The sequence below is a fragment of the Equus caballus genome, chromosome 21 (genome assembly GCF_041296265.1).
Source record: "Equus caballus isolate H_3958 breed thoroughbred chromosome 21, TB-T2T, whole genome shotgun sequence".
In the NCBI taxonomy this organism is placed as follows: Eukaryota; Metazoa; Chordata; class Mammalia; order Perissodactyla; family Equidae; genus Equus; species Equus caballus.
This window is the reverse complement of record NC_091704.1, coordinates 44,156,251-44,176,195: the sequence shown is the minus strand read 5'-3', so window position 1 is coordinate 44,176,195 and position 19,945 is coordinate 44,156,251. Positions and strand designations below refer to the sequence as shown.

Below are 19,945 nucleotides of genomic sequence, written 5' to 3'. Positions count from 1 at the left end.
ATGACACAGTGCCCAAAATATTGACTTATAGATAGGCTTTTAAAAAAAGTCTCTGTGTATTCAGGAGAAGACACGTCACCTGACTCAAGGGACTCTGTGATCATATTAGAACTGAAAATTTCAACTAAAAACAGGAATTTTACATTTCTGTGTCCATGGGTTAAGCAACGCAAAAAAAAAAAAAAAAAAAGGCCTGGTTTTGAAACACATTATTAACATTACCACTTCAATAAAGGCTGAGGTGGGGCTGGCCCCATGGCCGAGTGGTTGAGTTCACACGCTATCCTACAGGCGGCCCAGTGTTTCATTGGTTCGAGTCCTGGGCGCGGACATGGCACTGCTCATCAGACAACGCTGAGGCAGCGTCCCACATGCCAAGGCTAGAAGGACCCACAATGCAGAATATACAACTATGTACTAGGGGGCTTTGGGAAGAAAAAGGAAAAAAATAAATTAAAAAAAAAAAAATAAATAAAAGCTGAGGTATCCAGAGAAGATAGTGGCAAAGCTTACTGACGTAATTATTCTCTGAGTGTGGAATTATTCCAGGGACCTATCTTCTTGCAATTCTTCCCCATCACTGCCTGTATAGAATATGATCCTGTTTCCTGTTTGTACAACATGTGGGGAAATAGATGAGGATGTCTGTCTGCATTTTAAGGTACCAGAGGTAACAGGTGCAAGCGCTCAAGACATCAGGGGTCTGCTGGCTGCATGGAGGACCAAAAGAATCAATACCTGGCACACCTGTAATTGTGCACCACTGCAGTATCACACCCCAGATAGAGAAGGCCCGTAAGCAAAGCACTCCTTAGCAATATGCAAATCTCTACCTGATCTTTAGGATCAACTTCACAACACACAATAGCACTGACTGGCTGAAATCATCCTCTGCTGGGTATTTTTAAAGTTTCACATAATAAAGGAATGGTTGCCAAATATTTTAGATAGTTTTAGTAATGCTCTAAAAAATTTCTAGAATGTAGTTCATTAGTCACTTATAAAATTTAGCTGATGAATGGAAAACGTTTCAAACATGCACAGTTACCTTTACCTGTCGTCAAAAATGTTAAATTAGGGGAGAAGACACAAAGCATATGCTTAAAATATATAATGAACAATTCAAGATGATATACACTAAGGGTCAGATAAGCAGGTCTGATCAGACCCGTACTGGAGGGCCTGGGATCTTCCAATCTGAGTGAGGAAAGAAGGCTTTAGGGAAAAGTCGTGTCTGAGCAGGACCTCGACTAGTAAGTAGAATTTTCAAGGTAGAAGGAAGGGGTAAAGCCATTGTAATTAACCAAGATATACTAGGATTTCCGTCTTTCCACTTTTATGCCCACATTTAAGGAATTGTGTGTGCTTTTTCATTCAAGATGAAGCAAAGGGAATTACCTTCATCTCTTATATTGTATGAGATTAACTGCTTTTTAAGAGGACTTCACATGGCCAAATGTTCAAGGACTACAAAATCAATATTCATAAGTCTTTCCTTCAGTAATGAATATATGTGTGAAAAATGAGAAAAAATAAGTGGCAAAAGGTGACTCTCATTTCCCTATCAACAATGAGATGCTGAGGTGCCTAAGCTTCTGTGTTGTGGAGATTATAGACAAAGATGGTAAGTGAAATATTGCAAGGAGTTCCCACAAAGAACACTTGCAAGTTTCTACAGAAATATATTCATGCTTACAGTGGAAGAGGGATAGTACAGATTAAGAAAGAATCTCCAATGACTGGACTGGATGATTTGTTGAGAAATAATTGTTTTTCCAAACATCTACTCATCTATTCCACTATCCATCCATCCATTCATCCATCCAGGAAACCATTCAGCCATGCAACCAACCTGCCATCCCTTTCTCATATCCTCAGTCTAAGCACACGCACTCCATCCATTCGCTTGTATCACTAAAATAGTAACTTTTTGGTTCTAATAATAAGTGAAAATTACCTGCCAGCCAAAGCTTCTTTCAGAAAGAAATCAAAATATTTCTTAAATTCTTTGTTATAATCTTCAGGTGGAAGCCAAGTGATAGCTTGATATGATTTTTCTTCCTCTTTAAAACCTAAGAAAACACAAATGTTTAAAAAAGTTAAAAATATCATACAACATGGATTGACATTAGCATAATGATAGCAACATCTTTTTGTTCCAATAATTTTATATTTATTTGAATGTTTGCTTTTTGAACTTTTGTGTTTTTGTGGTTTTGTTGCTTTCTCATTCATTCGATCTTGTACACTGAAAACATGGATTGAGAATTTTACAAAGATTCAGGAAGCTTTTCAATTTAAAGTGATGGAAGTTTCCATTTGAAGTTTTTACTAAAGGTATAGCTATTTGTCTCACTTCATAGATGAGAAACAAAGGTAACTGAGTTGAAGATAATTTGTGAAGGTTGCACCCATAGGAAATGGTACAGTTTGTATTTAAACACAAGTCTCTTTGATTCCAGAGCCTCTGCTCTTTCTGTTTCAGAAAGATTCATTCTCATTTTTTAAAGTGAAACATCCAAATCACTTTTGTGATTCAGTGAAACGTACTCAATGGCTTAATGAAACAGGAGTTCTCTGCACCTCTACTTACCAACTTGGCTTCGCCTCCATCATCCACGTGTGATAGAAAGTCTGTCTGTTGTTGATGTTTGACTGCTGCCAGATTTCAAGCCCTGTCTCCCACTCTCTCTTCTGTGCCTCATCTGAACAAGCTGTTAAGAAAGTTCCCGTGCTCCCTCCTGTGGCCCTAATGGGAGTTTCAAACCATACAAGGCAGGCCAATGAGGGGGAAACCTCACGCCGTCCCAACAACTGACCCACAAGGAAAGCTCAAACTAGACATCCCTCTTTGTTCTACAAAGGGATTTTTCAAATTTGCTGGGAGTCTGTCCTGCTCTTACCAAAAAAGCCTTATTATTTGAGTAACAAACCTTTCATACTCTCTTAATGCATGTGTGTCTTCATCTGTCGGGGCATGTAACCAAACTGTGTGAAAGGACTGGGGAAAGATTAATGCAAGATCCCACACATGAAAGTTCCTATACCCAATCTTAGTGAAATTACTCACTCCATCCAAGTATTTACTGGCAAATACTTTACATCATAGATTTGGCTACTATGTTCTGTTCAGTAACTGTTTCAACAGGCTCTCCTCACCTGTAGCTGCTTTCACCTTGGAAGACACAGAATACTCCTTTAACTGGTTACACTTGGAGGCCTTCAACAGCCCTACCAGTGGCAACAAACTTTGTCAGCAAGCTCTTAACCATATCCAGCTTTCTCCAGAAGCACAGGGATGACATTACAGTGAGGACTTCTTCCTCCAAGGAGATTCATTTGCCACACTCATTCAAGATATGGAAACATTCACAAAGGACTCACACAAAGGGATGTGCCATTGCCCCAACACAGCTCAAGGCCAGTACCTGAGTTATATTCCTGGGAATTATGTGGTCAGTCTAAGGCCCCTCTATCCATGACACTGTCAAGAAACGACTATTCACTGACAACACCACAATATTTCAACAAGTCCAACATTTTTAGGCCTTTTTGCATTCTGAAGACAACAAAGTTCTTGTTTACATAAGTCTACTTATGCTTATTACTCGGAAATCAGCCCACTTTGAATAGGTCCCCAAATAACAAAAAGTTCTATAATCTGTCCAATTTGCACTACAATAAGCACTGCCGTTAGTGCCACTCAAAGTTGCCTTTACTGTGGAGGCTTCAACAACCTCCTCCAGTGCCTCCTGGAATTCTTCTGACCACCCATGATGACTGTATTAGTTTTTTATAGCCACTATAAAAATTTACTGTAAACTCAAGCCTGCCCTAATGGTCTAGCATTTAAAGTTTGTTTCACTCCACTTCAGTGGCCCGGGTTCACAACCACACCCCTCATTTGTCAGTAGCCATGCTACGGCAATGGCTCACACAGAAGAACCAGAAGAACTTACAACTATACATACTTATGTACTGGGGCTTTAGGGGGGGAAAAAGGAAAAAAAAGGAGGAAGATTGGCAACAAATGTTAGCTTAGGGCAAATCTTCCCCTGCAAAAAAAAAGAAAGAAAGAAAGAAAAGAAAAAATTTACAATAAATTCAGTGACTTAAAACAACACAAACTTATTATCTTGTAACTCTGGAGATCAGAAGTCCAAAAAGAGTCTCACTGAGATAAAAGCAAGGTGTGAGCAGCCCTGCATTCCTTCTGGAAGCCCAAGAGGACAATCTCTTTTCTTGCCTTTTCCAGCTTTTAGTGGCTGCCTGCGTTCCTTGCCTCACGGCCTCCTTCCAGCTGGCAATCACATCATTCTGACTTTTCCTTCCATCATCACATTTCCTTCTCTTACTCTTCTTTCTGATAGAAGGACTCTTGTAATTATATCAGGCCCACCGGGATAATCCAGGTAATCTCCCCATCTCAAGATCCTTACATTAATCACATCAGCAAAGACCCTTTCCCATGTAGGTAGCATATTCACTGTTTCCAAGAATTAAGACATGGACATCTTTGAGGAAACATTATTTTACTACTACATTCTGCTCTCTGTACCCAAAACACTCGCATACATTGCACATGGAAAATGCATTCAATGCATTCCAACATTCCCAAAAGTCCTGAACCATCACACTATCAACTCATAGTTCAAAATCTCATCTAAATATCATCAGCTCAGAAGTCCCAAATTATGTCATCCAAATAATTTTTCAGGTATCAGTGGCAGTCTGGGTATGATCCTTCCAGGGGCAAAATTTCTCTCCTGCTGTGGACCTATGAAATTAGGTAACAAGTTATCTGCTTTCAAGAAACAATAGTGGGACAGGATAAAACACCAGTTACTGACACTATCATTCTAAATGGGAGAAAATGAAAGCAAAACATGAGTTGCTTGTCCTATGAAATGTTGATATCCTACTGGGCAAGCAATATTGGATTTTAAGGACAGGAAATAAACCTCTGTGATATGAAACTCAGCCCTGTGAGCTTGCAGATCTACCCTCTGGGCTCACTGCTTCATCCTCAACTTCTTCTTTGCTCTTGATAAAAAGCATCATGTGTCTGCAGCTGAATAGTTTATCAGCCTGTTTCTTACTTTGGGGGAGTCTAACAGCCTTCCTTCATATCATGTTCTGTCTCTCCCAGTCCGAACTGGCAGTGTGTCTTCTGGTATGGAATTCTCAAGTCCCTTGTGGATCTCCTGCGTAAGTCATGGGAATTCACTCCACTGGACAACAGGCTGCTCCACAGATTTTTACAAAATAATTTCATCTCTATTTTTGGCATCTACCAATATGGCTGAAGGGGTCAATGAGTCACAAACCTCATCTTCAAAGAGCTTTCTCTGAGACTGAATTTTCTGACCTTTTAATCCTTCAGAGGCAGTAGAAAATGTTCTCAAGCCACACCACTGGTTTTCTCTATAAGAGAAGAATTCATTGCTTTCCTCACAGTGAATTCCCTAGTTTTAGAATCTTTTGCAATCTCGATAGGCTAAGAATTTCCAAAATCATGAAGTCCTGGTTTCATTATGCTTTGTAGTCCCTCTTTCAATTTATCTCTTTTCCCTCACATTTAACCATAAGCAACAAGAAGCTTTAACATCTATATTTCTACCAAAATTCTGTCTAGGGTGACTTACATGTTCTTTAGGATGATATAGATTTTCCTTTCCATGCTCCTCATTTCCTTCTGAACCCTCATTAGCAGAGTTCTTAGCATCTGCTTTTCTACTAACAGTCTGTTCAATGCAGTCTAGGCTTTTTCTATCCTCCTCCTCAATATCCCATAAGCCTCTACCTATAACCCAATTGTGATTCCAGACATCTGTTGGAGCACTAGTACAAGCGAGTATTAGAGACCTTTGCTACCTCAGTGCCGTGATGTAATTTATTTATTGAAGCTGTAAATGAATAAATGAGATGGGGAAGTGTGTCCAAACCAGGAGTTAATGAATGGTTCAAATATTTCAACACACTGAAATTGGCATCAGGTCAGAAAAAATAACCCAATCATGTGTTTTCCTTATTTGCAGACATTAGCCATGCTATACAGCTGAAGTGAAGGACGTATATGCTGTTTCAAAGCCTCAGAAATGCCTATGAAAGGGGAATAGTGAAAGAAACTATAGACACTTAAGCCTGGAACTTGAGGATAAAACAAAAGGGCTCCAGGAACTCCCTGAGTTGTTTATAGATTTTGACGTACAGATGTTTGTTAAAGGGATAGAAGGTCTGTAGCTTTCAGTAGTTTCTCAGAGTACATGGGAGCTACCAAAACTATGGTTCAATCCAAAATTTTAATTTAATGCTTTAATTAAATTTAGTTACAATTTTTCAGGTTGAAATAATTACACCAAAAGTTAATACACTGCAGCTATTTAATCAGATCTGCTGTGAAGGCAGGTGCTAAAGGATACGTATGTATACGATGTTTAGTGAAGAATACAGAACCTAAACTAGAAGGTGATTAAAATGGTTTTAAGTAGGGACTCAGGCAGATATTGTACACTGGTGTTCATAGCATCATTATTCACAATATCCAAAAGGGGGAAACAACCAAATGTCCACTGACAGATGAATGGATAAATAAAATGTAGTATATACATACAATGGAATGTTATTCATCCTTAAAAAGGAAACAATTCTGATACAAGCTGCAACCTGGATGAACCCAAAGACATTATGTGCTAAGTGAAATAAGACATTATGGCTAAGTGAAATAAGCTAGACAGAAAAGGACAAATTTTGGCTGATTCTGCTTGTATGAGGTATCGAGAATAGGCAAATTGTTAGAGAAATAAAGTAGAATAGTGGTTATCAGGGCCTGGGGACAGCGGGTAATGGGGAGTTATTGTTCACAAGGTACAGAGTTCCAGTTTGTAATGATGAAAAATTTCTGGAGATGGGTGGCGGTGATGTGATGGTTGCACAGCAATGTGAATGTACCTAAAATCACTAAACTGTGCACAAAAATGAACAAAATGGTCAATTTTATGTCATGGATATTTTACCACAATAAAAAATAAAATGAATTTTTCACAAAAAAAAATTGTTTTGAAGTAATCTGTGCAATAACAAAGTCTGGAGTCACCTTCAAGTTTTATAATTTCTCAAAATGTGGGTTCCCAAAAATGCAGCTTAATGTTGGATTCTTCTTTTGAAAAATCAAAGCCTAAGAAACACTACAGATTGAGCAATCCAGAGCTTAAAGTCCTAAATCCACGCAACACTGTTATTAGCCTGCCTGTGACCTTGAGTTAAGCAATTCAGTTCTCTGACCTGCCATTCCCTTGTCCCTCAGCAGAGAAAAGTTGATAAGATTTATGAGCCCATTTTAGCTAAACTTCTTGGGATTCAATGACTCAGTTGGGAATCTCTAAATCGCTGTGCCCAAACTCATGGGCAGTCACTGACTTTTCAGGAAAACACCACCATCTCAGTGATAGATTCTGATCTTAGCTGCATAAATAAGGAACTCACTGAGAAAGCTTGCTTAACTTTCAGATATCAAAGAGGAGAACTTAATCTATGCTAAAGAAAAAGAAAAGGGATCCTTACCTACTAGGAACTTTATTTATGGCTGAATACATCTGTTTATCATATTTCCAGGCATGTTATAAGGAAGTATTTACCAAATAATCTGTAAAAAGGTGCTGAGGATTGCTTGGATGGAGTAGAAGCCCAAGTAAGGGAGGAAAATACGGGACCACAGAGTGTGGAGTCCTGGTTGATAGAGTCCATAAGTATTCCAGCACATTACAGAAACACACACGCATTCAGGGACACACTTTTTTCATTCTTTCAACCAAATAGATTTTAAAAACTATTTGAAAAACCTTTCTATGCAAAAAGCCTTGTTGTTCTTTGCCTGGAGTAGAAGAAATCAAGAATTAGAGAGAAAAGATACCTGCTAGCAATAAATTTGCTCTCTGAAGAAGCACAGTGACATTATGACCATGATCTTGAAGAATCTGAGACACTCGATCCATTAGTAGATGATGGCTTCCACCTAGGAACAATGCACAACTTCATTTTTGTAATGATGACAACAGAGGTTCTGAGGTTGATAGGGTGGTAAATCCAGGACAGGAGGGGTTGGGAAATAGAAAGTTGATGGTGAGTAGAGAAAGATAAACTTCATCAGTCATTCTCTCCCTATCAATCTGTGTACACCCTAGCCCACTCCCCCAGACCCTGCTGGTCCTCATCCTTGACCTGTGGCAAACCTCCATCCAAGGTCCCCTCTGGTGACTCTGGTCTCCATGTCAATGTGATGAGCTTCTTGGTGTTCAGGCCTTAAGGAGTTCCTGATCCCAAGGTGCATGCTGTATTTTAGCTGGGGCAATATGGGACATCATGTCCTGAAGAAATAACTGCTCTGGAGGAAATTTGGGCACAGTGCTGTGCATGAGTGTGAAGGATCCTAAAGGACAATCAATCACAGCTATTTTTGAGTCCTTCTCTTTGGGAATTTATGAAAGCATAGGAGCAAGAAATATGGGAGCTTGAATGTGAGTCCAAGAAGCAGTCATTGGAGCAGAAGGACATGGAGCCACTACTTAGACCTCAAATCCTTGAGATTCAAATGTTTTTGGCAGAACTTTTCTCAGCTTGGCCTCAATTGTGCAGAACTTCAAACTAAGATATTCTGGATACTTGGGGGGCCCGTGGAGTGGGCTTGCATCATCCTATATGCATGAAGACTGAGATATCACCCACCCTGGGACAATGCTGGGATCATAATTAAAGAGAAGCTTGATAGCCAGGGGAGGTACAAGTCTATCACACTAATGTCGTCTCTTGAATCCTGCTCCAGCATGGGGCCTTTGCTTGAATCTAAGGATCTCAGCAGCAGAGAAAGTCAGATCAGGAGAAAAGTTAATGGCAAACGCCAAGAGTTTGGAGACAGGGGTATGGGGAGTGGGGTGCTACAGAAATGGTGTGTAGTTTTTCACACCCAGACTTGCATATTCTGAAGTACCAGGGGAGGTATAAAGTACAAATGTCCCACATCTCATAACCAGTTTTTAATCAATATTAGACCTGGGAGCCAGGAAGAGGGTATGACCCCACATGCATCCCATCATGGAGGGTCTTGATGAGCCCCAGTGCATTCTGGGACAGAGAAGAGGCTTCCATCACCTCACAAACCACACCAGCTCCCTCTCAGAATCGGAGGCAGGAGAACAGCATGCTTTCAAGAGGTGAACAAGCTCTTTTGCTTCATCATTGTTACCAATTAGACAGGATAAAGAAAAAATTTCTAATGGTGTTACAGGGTTTCTTAAAGAGTGATTATTACTACTTCCCACTGAAAAGTGGTGAGAGTGAGAGCTGTGGAAAGGATGGTCTTGAGCTAAGAAACACTGAGTAAATTCATGGTGTTCAAGCGATTAGGGAGCTCTGGTGTGATCTTGAAAATGCACCTCACTTCACCAACCCTTAGTTTCCTGCTGAAGAAAACATAGTGGGAGCTGCATTAGATAATTTATGGTTCCTTCCATCTTTAAGATCCCCTGATTCTCAGTGACCTAACAGGGATCTAAGACAGCCCACTGTGGGTTGAAATAAAGCTCTGGGAAATTCCATACTATGATGAACACTTCATCATGATATATTTTTTCATTCATTTTCTATTACATTTGGTGCAAAAGTAAAGGAATAAAACTGAGGCCACAAAAATGCAGAATTAATGGTTCCACGAGTCCTTCAAACACTTCCAGCAGCACAGGTGAAAGAAAGAGGGGGCCAGGAGAAACATGAATGTGCAGAGTCCACTCTTCAGCCCTGGTCAGTTCTCCAGGTTTCCCCCTGATGAAACCAGTCCACCCTCCTAACTGTCATTGGAATATCTTCCCTGCTCCGCCTTGGCTCCTATGCAGCTCAGAAAATTAGTGCTGCTGCCCCAGGAGCAGCTTTCCCCTGCAGCCTCCAAGGGTCTGAAAACACTAGCCACAGTCCATACTGGCAACTGCCCGCACCCCTAGAAGGTTAGAAGGAAACTCTGAATGGCCAAGCGGCAGCCTGGAGGAGGTGGCCTGGGTCTCCTGCACTGGGCTGAATCTTAAACTTCTGGTCCCAGCCCTGCTTATAGGGAGAAGGTCCTGAGCAAGAAGAGAGAGGAGAGTATTTCTGTTTTTCCAGAACTATCTTCTCCACCTCAGTGGTGGAAGAAGCCCATCTCTGCCTCCACAAACAACACCCACCCTTCATCCTCCAGCCAGGGAAACAAACCCGCCCAGTCTGGAAAACCACATGCAATGACTCTCTGACCTACGGCTGTTTGCCTAATCCCTGTCACGGGTGCCTGGGACACTCCTGTCTCTGGATTATTTGACCAAGCACTCACCCACCAAGGACAGAGTCAGGATTTTGCCTGCCTCTGAGAGCAGGAGCCCAGGCAGAAGGGAGCAGATGAGAAGCAATGCCTGCGGCCTCGCCATGCTCGCTCCTGTGATGGAGCCCGGTGGCCTACTCCAGGGAAAGGGACCCGTGTGGGCCCTAGACACCTGGTTCACAGGCGGTAAAGGATTGGCACTGGCTGGGAGCTTGGGGGAAGAGAGGGGACGGATCACACCTGTCTCTCTTCTCTCCGTCCCCTCCTCCTCTTCTTCCGCTCCTCCCTAGGCTCCTCTCCATTGGCCATTCTGCCCTCACCCTCCTGCCCATGGGCAGTGGGAAGGAGGGGTTAGTGAGCTGATCCTTAACCCCTCTCTGTCCAGGTAATCACCACACTCTCTGCATAGAAAATGCTCGGAATCAGGAATGTAGAGACCTTAGGAAATCACGTGGATGGCAGCTCCACCTCAAAGTGACTCGACCTATCTCAGTTTATGGACCCTTCCCAAACTTATAGCAGCCAGCCTCCAGTTGAACCGTTCTAATTACCTCACATTGCCATCTCCATGCCCCATTTCCCTAGGGACCTGCTTTAAATCTCTTCTAGTGTCCCAAACTCAAGGGACACTACTCCCTGGAAATAGTGTCTACTCCCTGGGAGTACTTTGTTTCTACTCTCTGGAACCAAAGCCCCAAGGGAAACCGACCTACCATTCCTGCTTTATATCTCTGAGGGCCTCTTTTATGTTTTATTTTTTTTAGTTTTTATTATTTTATTGAGGTCACATTGGTTTATAAAATTAGATAAATTTCTTTGTGTTTCGATTTCTGTTTTGGCTGCATCTTGTTCACCACCAAAAGTCTAGTTTCCATCTGTCACTGTATATATGTGTCCCTTTACCCATTCCACCCTGATCCCACTCCTAGAAACCACCAATCTGTTCTCTTTATCTTTGTGTTTTTTATTTGGCTATCTTTCACATACCAGTAAAATGATACAGTATTTGTCAAAATTTTACTGCCTGACAATTTGCTTAGTGTCATATCCTCAAGGTCCCTCCATGTTGTTGCAAATGGCATGATTTTGTCTTTTTTATGGCTGAGTAGTATTCCATTGTATAAATATACCACATCTTCTTTATCCATTCATCCATTGATGGGCAGTTGTGTTGCTTCCAAATCTTGACTATTGTGAGTTAATGCTGCAATGAACATAGGGGTGCATATATTTTATCCAATTAGTGTTTCCTGCTCTTTGCATACATACCCAGAAGTGAAATATCTGGAACATATGGTATTTCCTAATTTAACTTTTTGAGGAACCTCCATACTGTTTTCCATACTGGCTGCACCAGTGTGCATTCCCATCAGCAGTGATGAGGATTCTGTTTTCTCCACATCCTTTCCAACACTTGGTATTTCTTGTCTTGTTAATTACAGCCATTCTGAAGTGTATGAGAAGAAGTTTTCATTTGTGTTTCCTTGATAATTACTGATGTTAAAAATCTTTCTATATGCCTGTTGGCCATTTGTACATCTTTGGAAAACTGTCTGTTCAAATCCTCTCACATTTTTTGATTGGGTTGTTCATTTTCTTGTTGTTGAGTTGTATAAGTTCTTTATATTTTTGAAACTAATTCCCTGACAGATATATGATTTGCAAGTATTTTCTTGCAGTTGGCAGGTGGTCTTTTTGTTTTGTTGATGGTTTCCTTTGACATTAGGAGCTTTTTAGTTTGATGTGGTCCCATTTTTTTTTTTCTACTCTTTCCTTTGCCTGAGGAGACATGGTATTCAAAATGATACTGCTAAGACAAGTGTCAAAGAATGTACTGCCTATGTTAGCTTCTAGGCATTTTATGGTTTCAGGTCTTACAATCAAGTCTTTAACCCACTTAGAGTTAATTTTTGTGTGTGATGTAAGATAAAGGTCTACTTTCATTCTTTTGCATGTGGCTGTTCAGATTTCCCAACACCATTTATTGAAGAGACTTTCCTTTCTCCATTTTGTGTTCTTGGCTCCTTTGTTGAAGACTAGGATCCATAGATATGTAGGTTTATTTCTGGGCTCTCAATTCCATTCTGTTTACCTATGTGTCTGTTTTCCTGCCAATACCACATGTTTTGATTACTATAGCTTTTAGTATATTTTGAAACCAGAGAGTGTGACACCTCCAGCTTTGTTCATTTTTCTCAGGATTGCTTTGGCTGTTTTGACTTTTTGTTGTTTCATATAAATTTTAGGATTCTTTGTTCTGTTTCAATGAAAAATGTCTTTGGGGTTCTGATTGAGATTGCATTAAATCTGTAGATTGTTTTAGGCAATATGCAGATTTTAACTATGTTTATTCCTCTAATACATGAGCATAGAATATCATTCCATTTCTTTATGTCTTCTACAGTTTCTTTCAATATTGTCTTATAGTTTTCAGTGTGTAGGTCTATCAGCTACTTGGTTAAATTTATTCCTCGGTATTTTATTCTCTTTGCTGCAATTGTAAATGGGATTATATTCTTGATTTCTCTTTCTGCTAGTTCCTTGTTAGTGTATCAAAATGCAACTGAATGTGCCCAAATAAACTAGAAAAAGAAGAACAAAGCCCCCAAATCAGCAGAAGTAAGGAAATGATAAAAATCAGAGCAGAAATAAATGAAACAGAGACTAAAAAACAATAGAAAAGATCAATGAAACTAAGAGTTGGTTCTTTGAGAAGATAAACCAAACTGACAAACTCTTAGCCAAACTCACTATGAAAAAAAGAGAGAAGGCTCAAATAAATAAAATCAGAAACCAAAGAGGATAAATTACAATAGATAGCACCTAAATACAAAGGATTGTAAGAGAATACTATGGAAAGCTAAATGCCAAGAACTTGGATAAACATAGAAGAAATAGATAAATTCTTAGAATCATACAACTTCATAAAACTGAATCAAGAAGAAATAGAAAATCTGAAAAGACCAATCACAAGTAAAGAGACTGAAATAGTAACCAAAACCCTCTCAAAAACGACAGCTCAGGATCAGATGACTTCTCTAATGAATTCTACCAAACATGCAAAGAAGGTTTAATACCTATCCTCTCAAACTCTCTCTAAAAATTGAAGAGGATGAGCTGCTTCCTTACTCATTTTACAAGGCCAACATTACCCTGATGCCAAAACCAGATAAGGGCAACCCAAAAAGGAAAATACTTGCCAATATCACTGATAAACATAAATGCAAATATCCTCAACAAGTCATTAGCAAATCAAATGTAACAGTATGTAAAAAGAATAATACACCAGGATCAAGTGGAATTTATTCCAGGGATGCAGGGATGGTTCAACATCCACAAGTCAGTCAACGAGATATACCACACTAACAAAATGAAGAATGAAAATCACATGATCATCTCAATAGACATAGAGAAAGAATTTGACAACATTTGACATCCGTTTGTGATAAAAACTGTCAATAAAATCAGTGTAGAAGCAAAGTACCTCAGCATAATAAAGGCCGTATATGACAAACCCACAGCCAATATCATACTCAACGGTGGAAAATTAAAAGCTATTCCTCTAAAAATAGGAGCAGGCAAGGATGCCCACTCTCACAACTCTTATTCAACATTGGAAGTCCTAGCCAGAGTAATTAGGCAAGACAAAGAAATAAAGAGGACCCAAATAAGAAAAGAAGAAGTAAAACTGTCACTATTTGCAGATGACATCATTCTATATATAGAAAACTCTGAAGAATCCACCAAAAAACTATTAGAAATAATTAACAAATACAGCAAAGTTGCAGGATACAAAGGCTGAGGGCTTCTTAAGGAGATAATTTATTCATGAAGAGGAGCTAGAGTCCCAGCTCTGGAAGTCCAGGTATTTACCCAGAGTACTGAACCTCTGAAGCTGAAACTACAATTCTGAAAAAGCATCATAAAATGGGATTGGGGGTCTTCCACAGTCTCCTTAGGGACAAGGTGAGAACATCTTATAATTCTGCCCCCTTGCAACGCCAGCCCTGGGAAGGTGATGGCGTGCAAACCCCAGAAATCATCTTTGCCTTTTCTATCCTCAACACAAGACCGGCTTTAGAAAAGTTTTTCAGTGCAACTCTAAAACGGGCAGAGAAAAGACTTGGACTTAAGACATGAAAACTTAAAACTCCTAGAAGAAAACCTAGGTACTAACTTCCTTGAAATTAGTCCTGGTGATGATTTTTTGGACAAGACACCAAAAGCAAAGGCAACAAATGCAAAAATAATCAGGTGGGACTGCATCAACTCAAAAGCGTCTGCACAGTAAAGGAAGCCACCAACAAAATAAAAAGGGCACCGACCAAATGGGAGAACATAGTTGCAAATGGTATATCTGTTAAGGGGTTAATATGCAAAATATGTAAAGAATTCATACTACTCAAGAGCAAAAACCAAATAATCCAATTAAAAAACGGGCAGAGGATCTGAAGAGACATTTTTCCAAAGAAGGCATAGAGATGGCCAATGGATACATGAAAATGTACTCCATATCACTAATCATCTGGGAAGTGTAAATCAAAACCAAAACCACAATGAGGTAAAAAGAATCACTCTTTCATTCATGTTCCCATTCACAACATAGTGAATGATATACACATCCAGATGTGTATATACAGATGTAGATATCCACAGATATGCAGAATTGTACAGAAATAATCTACAATGACAGTCTCATTAATGTCTGGCTTTTGTGTTTGGCGATGGGCTTAGAGGTTTCCATTGTCTTACTTTCTAGTTTCCTGTTGTGCCACAATTACCCAACTTTATCCCTGGTTCTCATTTCTTTTTTCATCATCAATATCCAAAGAGTGCCTCCCTTCTTCCCTTTCACCCTTGTCTCCCTCAGCAATGTAGGCTTTTCAATACAGTTACCTTGTTTCCCTCATGTTTTCTGGTCCCTTTCCTGTTGTCAAAGCTTTGATCTACCAGGACTCTTTTTCGGAATTTTCATATAGTAGTATAGATTTTCTTTTGCTAGGCTATGTCTTGGCTCATTTTGGGGCCCTCTGTGGCCCTTTCGTTTTTCTGGAATATTTTTCTGGACTCATTAGATCTCCATGAAGCTTTGTAGCAGGAGTTCAAGAAATAACTCTGCTAAAATCTGATGATGAATTTTCTACTTATGGGAAGAAGTGGGCTTTATTTGCTCTTTGTATTATCTTCATAGTGTGTATGGCGTTGATTTACATGTAGTTTATGGAGGGCCATGGATGAGAAAAGTCCCTGTGGCATACTCCATTTCCTCCGTCTTGATGCCTACTCCAGCATTTTATAAACCTTAACGCCAGACAAAGGGGAGGAAGTTGGCAAAGAGTAGGGTAGGCTTAACTAGGGAACCATATGCATGAATGTTCAGGTTGATTCTAGCACTTATTTATAAGTCTAAAGCCCCCATTCTCCTGCAAATATGGGGACATTTTGATGTTGATATTTACCCCCTGGTCACTAGGGCAAAGTCTTTTGCACAGAAGATTTCAGAGCCATGCTCATTGAAAAGAGAATCCATTTGCAAAGCACATTTTCAACAAAACACAAAACTGAGTGGCTTTCAGCCATATACCACTTAAGGCTTAGTGCCCAGTGGTTTCTGACAATAGTCCCTTGAGGGACAGCACCCAGTCCACTCTGTGCTGTCCTTGGGATCAACAGTCACAATTTCATTCTCCCTTCTCAGCTGCACAGGAATCGAGGGCTGGGGCTCCATGGTGGAGATCATCCCCTCCCTGTGGTCTCATCACACTTAGAAAGTCACTGAGACCAACTCTGGGCCAGGTGCTTCCTCAGGCCCAGCCAGAGACCATAACCAAGAGACAAAGTTCTTATTTTATATCAAAACTAAAATTGATGCTTTAGTGTATAAATATAGATCAGGACAAAATACCCAAATCCAGAAAATTCTACTTTGCCAGGTTAAGTACTGTGGAGGGGTTTTTTGGCCATTTGCCCTCTGCTTCAGACACTACATGTTGGTTAATCCAAAACTCACTTCCAACTCTCTTTGTCCTCTCCAGCTGCTAATGCAAAGGTTTTCCAAGGTTCTCTTATAGTCTTGAAGAGCCAGGTGACACAATTCTGGGCACTGAGGACAGAAGTCTCCTGGCTGGGTGGAGGGGGGAATGCAATTCTGTGAAAACTTTTACTCTCCTGAACAAAGGGACATATGTAGCTCATACCACCCCTTCTCTTTTTGTTCTCCTTGAAACGTGGACTAGATATGTGAAGCTGGGCAGCCATCTTACAACCATGAGTTAATGGGCAAGAATTGTAAACACATTCTTCTTGACCTGTAGAACTACTGAAACAATGACAGTTGCTGCTTACTTGCCATCTACTTTTTATGTAGGAAAAATAACCCTCCTTTTGTGTAAGCCAATGACAGTAAAATTGTGATTTTCAATTTTTTTCTCAACTATGTCTAACAAGACTTTAGTAAGAATACATTTTAAATTGACTTCCAAAATTTCTCATTGTAAGTTAAATAATTGAGTAGGACGTCATTTCCGCTGCATTGTAAATGTTGTGGTCTTAAAGTAAACAGTTATGTCACTCTGGTCAATTGATGCAGTGGCTTGTAAATGTCTCCACAGTTTGATACTTACCATCGTCCCTTCCTGACATAGATAAGTCAGCTCCTCATTGTCAATTGGAAGCCTTCTATCATTCCATTTTCTCCTTGAATTATTATTTTTATTCCACCTTCCCCAGAGAATTTAATTCTACTTTATATATGCTTATGCTTGAAAGAATTGTATTGAGCATTCTATTATAACCTTAAGTGGCAAAAACATGTATTGAAATTGAAATTAATATTTCTATTTCCGATATCAATAAGGCTCAAAGAGTTGAATATGTTCACCAGGTTATCACTCTAAGTTTTAATAATTGAATTAAATTACTAAAAGAAACATAACATATTCCAATTTGATTAATAATTATCTAACACAAAATACGCATCTCTCAATGAGATAAGGGGCTGTTTTTCAGTGCTTTTAAAATTAACTATTGCGTCTATAGCTAAATATTATCTACTTCTGGAATGGGATGGGTTTATATCAATAGCTCTTAATTATGTAAACACTGAAAACATTATTCATATCAGTAAGTAGCATGAGTATAGGACATTTGTTATGACCATCTTGAAAACGATGTGCCTCAACTCTGAACACTTCCAGAACGCAATGCCAAAAATCTCATAGCAATCCATCAGCACAAGTTACTTTTAATGGTCTAACAGCTGAAAGTCACAGTTTATTCCTGGTTTTTGTTAAAAACAAAGAATTGCCAATCATTTTAATGACAAAGTGTTCTTGCTCAGTTATTACATTTCAAACTGTCCATTGGTACCCCTGTTTTTCCACCCTGGGGCAATGCACCACAGTGAGAATAGGCAGGGGGCAAAGCCTTGCATTTCTTTTGTAAAATAAGAGTCAGGAAATTGTGAAAAGTGTGGCAGGAAAGAGACTCTACCACCCAAACGTAGCACATTGTTAGGCAGACCAGTGTTAGGAAACTAGAGTACACACATGTGGAGACTTATTGCCTCCAGATGCTCTGTGCCATGCAGCCCTGGAAAGGTCTTCGTGCACACATTAAGGCACAGAGAGCCCAGGCTGAAGGCCACTGACTTAAGCCCCTCTGCTGATGCGTTCGCTTACCGGTGGGTAATTGATTTCCAATGACAATATCTTTCGTCTGAAACGACATGAAGTTCGCACACAGTCACTAAAGGAATATGAAACAAAAAGCCCAGCTCAATAAAATTCCAGGAGAGAAATTGTAATAAGACGAAGGAGTGGAATGAAATAAACTATTATTTGGTCTTTACGTCTGACTCTCTTTTCTGTTATAATTTATAGGCTTGCTCATTTGTAAAATTTCTACAGAGGACAGACAAAGCTCGCTTCTCAATACCATAAATCAGAAAGGAAGAGTGGTCACTGGGTACCAACCCTTTCTAGGATCTCACCTACAGACAGGGAAGGGGCCCTGTTACCTGGAGGTGTCCACAGCCCTTGTTGTGGAAGCTTCTTTTCTTTGTATTTACCCTACACAAGAGGATCTCTCAAAATTCATCTTGGAGTTTTAATTAGCAAAAAAAGAAACCCAGAGGACAGAATCGTTAGTACAGGTGTTATCTGATTATTACTTATTGTTATCGTGAGATTAAATTTGAAGAAAATTACAGAAAATCCACTCTGGATATATATGTGTCTAAAGTTCTGAATATTTCATTGGAATACTTCTAAAAAATAAATGATTAACTAATTTAAAGGCTGGAATGCAGAAAGGAGCCTCCCTAGGTCTTAGGGACAACAAATGTCCCTAAAACAAAATATCAGAAGAGAATTTCCTAGCTCATCAAACCGTGCTCTGCATGGGTGGGCTTGGAATCTCACTGGGTAGGAGGGGTCCACCAGCCAGGAGCACTATGTGGTAGTGCAGGTTATTCATCCCAAAAAGGTGCCTACAAGAGGAATGAGTGTGGGCTCAAACCAACCCATCTCCACTCCCCAAGCCCTGTGCCTTGGTTGGAGGAGGCAGCAGGTTTTCTTGCTGTCGTCTTAATTTGCACAATGGCTCCCTCTCCATCTGTGGTTGCCCCTGCTGGTGCCTACTTCTCTGGGTTGGGCTGATTAGACACGTCTACCCCATTAAATGGCAGAACCAAAATGAAAGAACTAGGAAAGTATAACACACTTCACCATGGTAGAGTACTGCTGTTCCTGTTTTGCATGTCCATCACTCTGAAAGGTCTGTTTTCCACCTACAGGCAGTTACAGTTGGTGTAAGACTGTTCCTGAGGTCACTGAGTCACAGGGTCACAGGTGGAACAAAACATCAATTCAGCCCCCCCGCCTGCCCTCCACATGCGGGCAAGGCTCTAGTTTCCTCCTATTATTCATTGCCCTTTGTTTACATTTCTAACATGTCTCCCCAGCTGGAGATGGGGAACATTTCTTAGACGTTTTCTGCAGCTAGAAGTGGTCACGGGACTCAGGTCTGGTGAATGAGATGTAAGTGGAGTCTTTGGGTGGCTGGAGTGTCTGGGAAATCTCTTTAATGAGGGCTGACTCAGGTGGCAGGGACCTGCTTTATCCACTTTACCCAATTTTCCCTTGTCTTGCCCAAATTTCCAGGTGCTGGCTGGATACAAAAAGACCATCTTGAGAATCCACGGTGACCTTGAGGATGAAATACCCCTGCAGAGGAAGGCAGATCAACCAAACAAGAAATCTGCACTATTGAACACATCTTGGAGCCACTACATCAGCCCTGGACTGCCTGCCTACCTACAAATCTCTTTTACATGAGAAAAACAAAAAGGAAAGAGAAGGAAATCCTAAGCTGTTCAGCCACTTTTTTTCTGGTTTCAGTTACTGTCGAGTGGATGCAATTCCCAAGAGTCTGTCACATATAGAAAGACTCACTATCAAGGGGCACAAAAGCCCACTTAGTTTGAAAAGAAATGAACTTCTTTCTCATGACTTTATTTTTTTAATGGGAAAATTGAAAGACAGCTCAGTGCTATGAAACACAGAGACCAAAGCCACTTCAGCCCATGACCACCCTGCAGGCTCC

The 19,945-nt window shown here is 40.2% G+C and overlaps 1 protein-coding gene across 3 annotated transcripts in view; it reads right to left on the bottom strand.

The window, feature by feature from the left end:
- The window catches only part of LOC100067844 (UDP-glucuronosyltransferase 3A1), a 28,451-nt gene extending 17,834 nt beyond the window's left edge, over positions 1-10,617 (bottom strand). The window contains exons 1-3 of one of the 3 annotated variants that reach the window (XM_014734908.2): positions 10,359-10,617; positions 7,913-8,014; positions 1,958-2,072 (exon numbers count right to left, since the gene is read on the bottom strand). In XM_014734908.2, the coding sequence (XP_014590394.2) occupies positions 1,958-2,072; positions 7,913-7,994 (197 nt within the window). In that variant the 5' untranslated portion in view covers positions 7,995-8,014; positions 10,359-10,617. Of the gene's footprint in view, positions 1-1,957; positions 2,073-2,593; positions 2,750-7,912; positions 8,015-10,354 lie in introns of those variants that run through there. The other 2 variants (XM_001497793.3, XM_070245940.1) reach the window with 2 other exon arrangements.
- Positions 10,618-19,945: the final 9,328 nt, after the last annotated feature.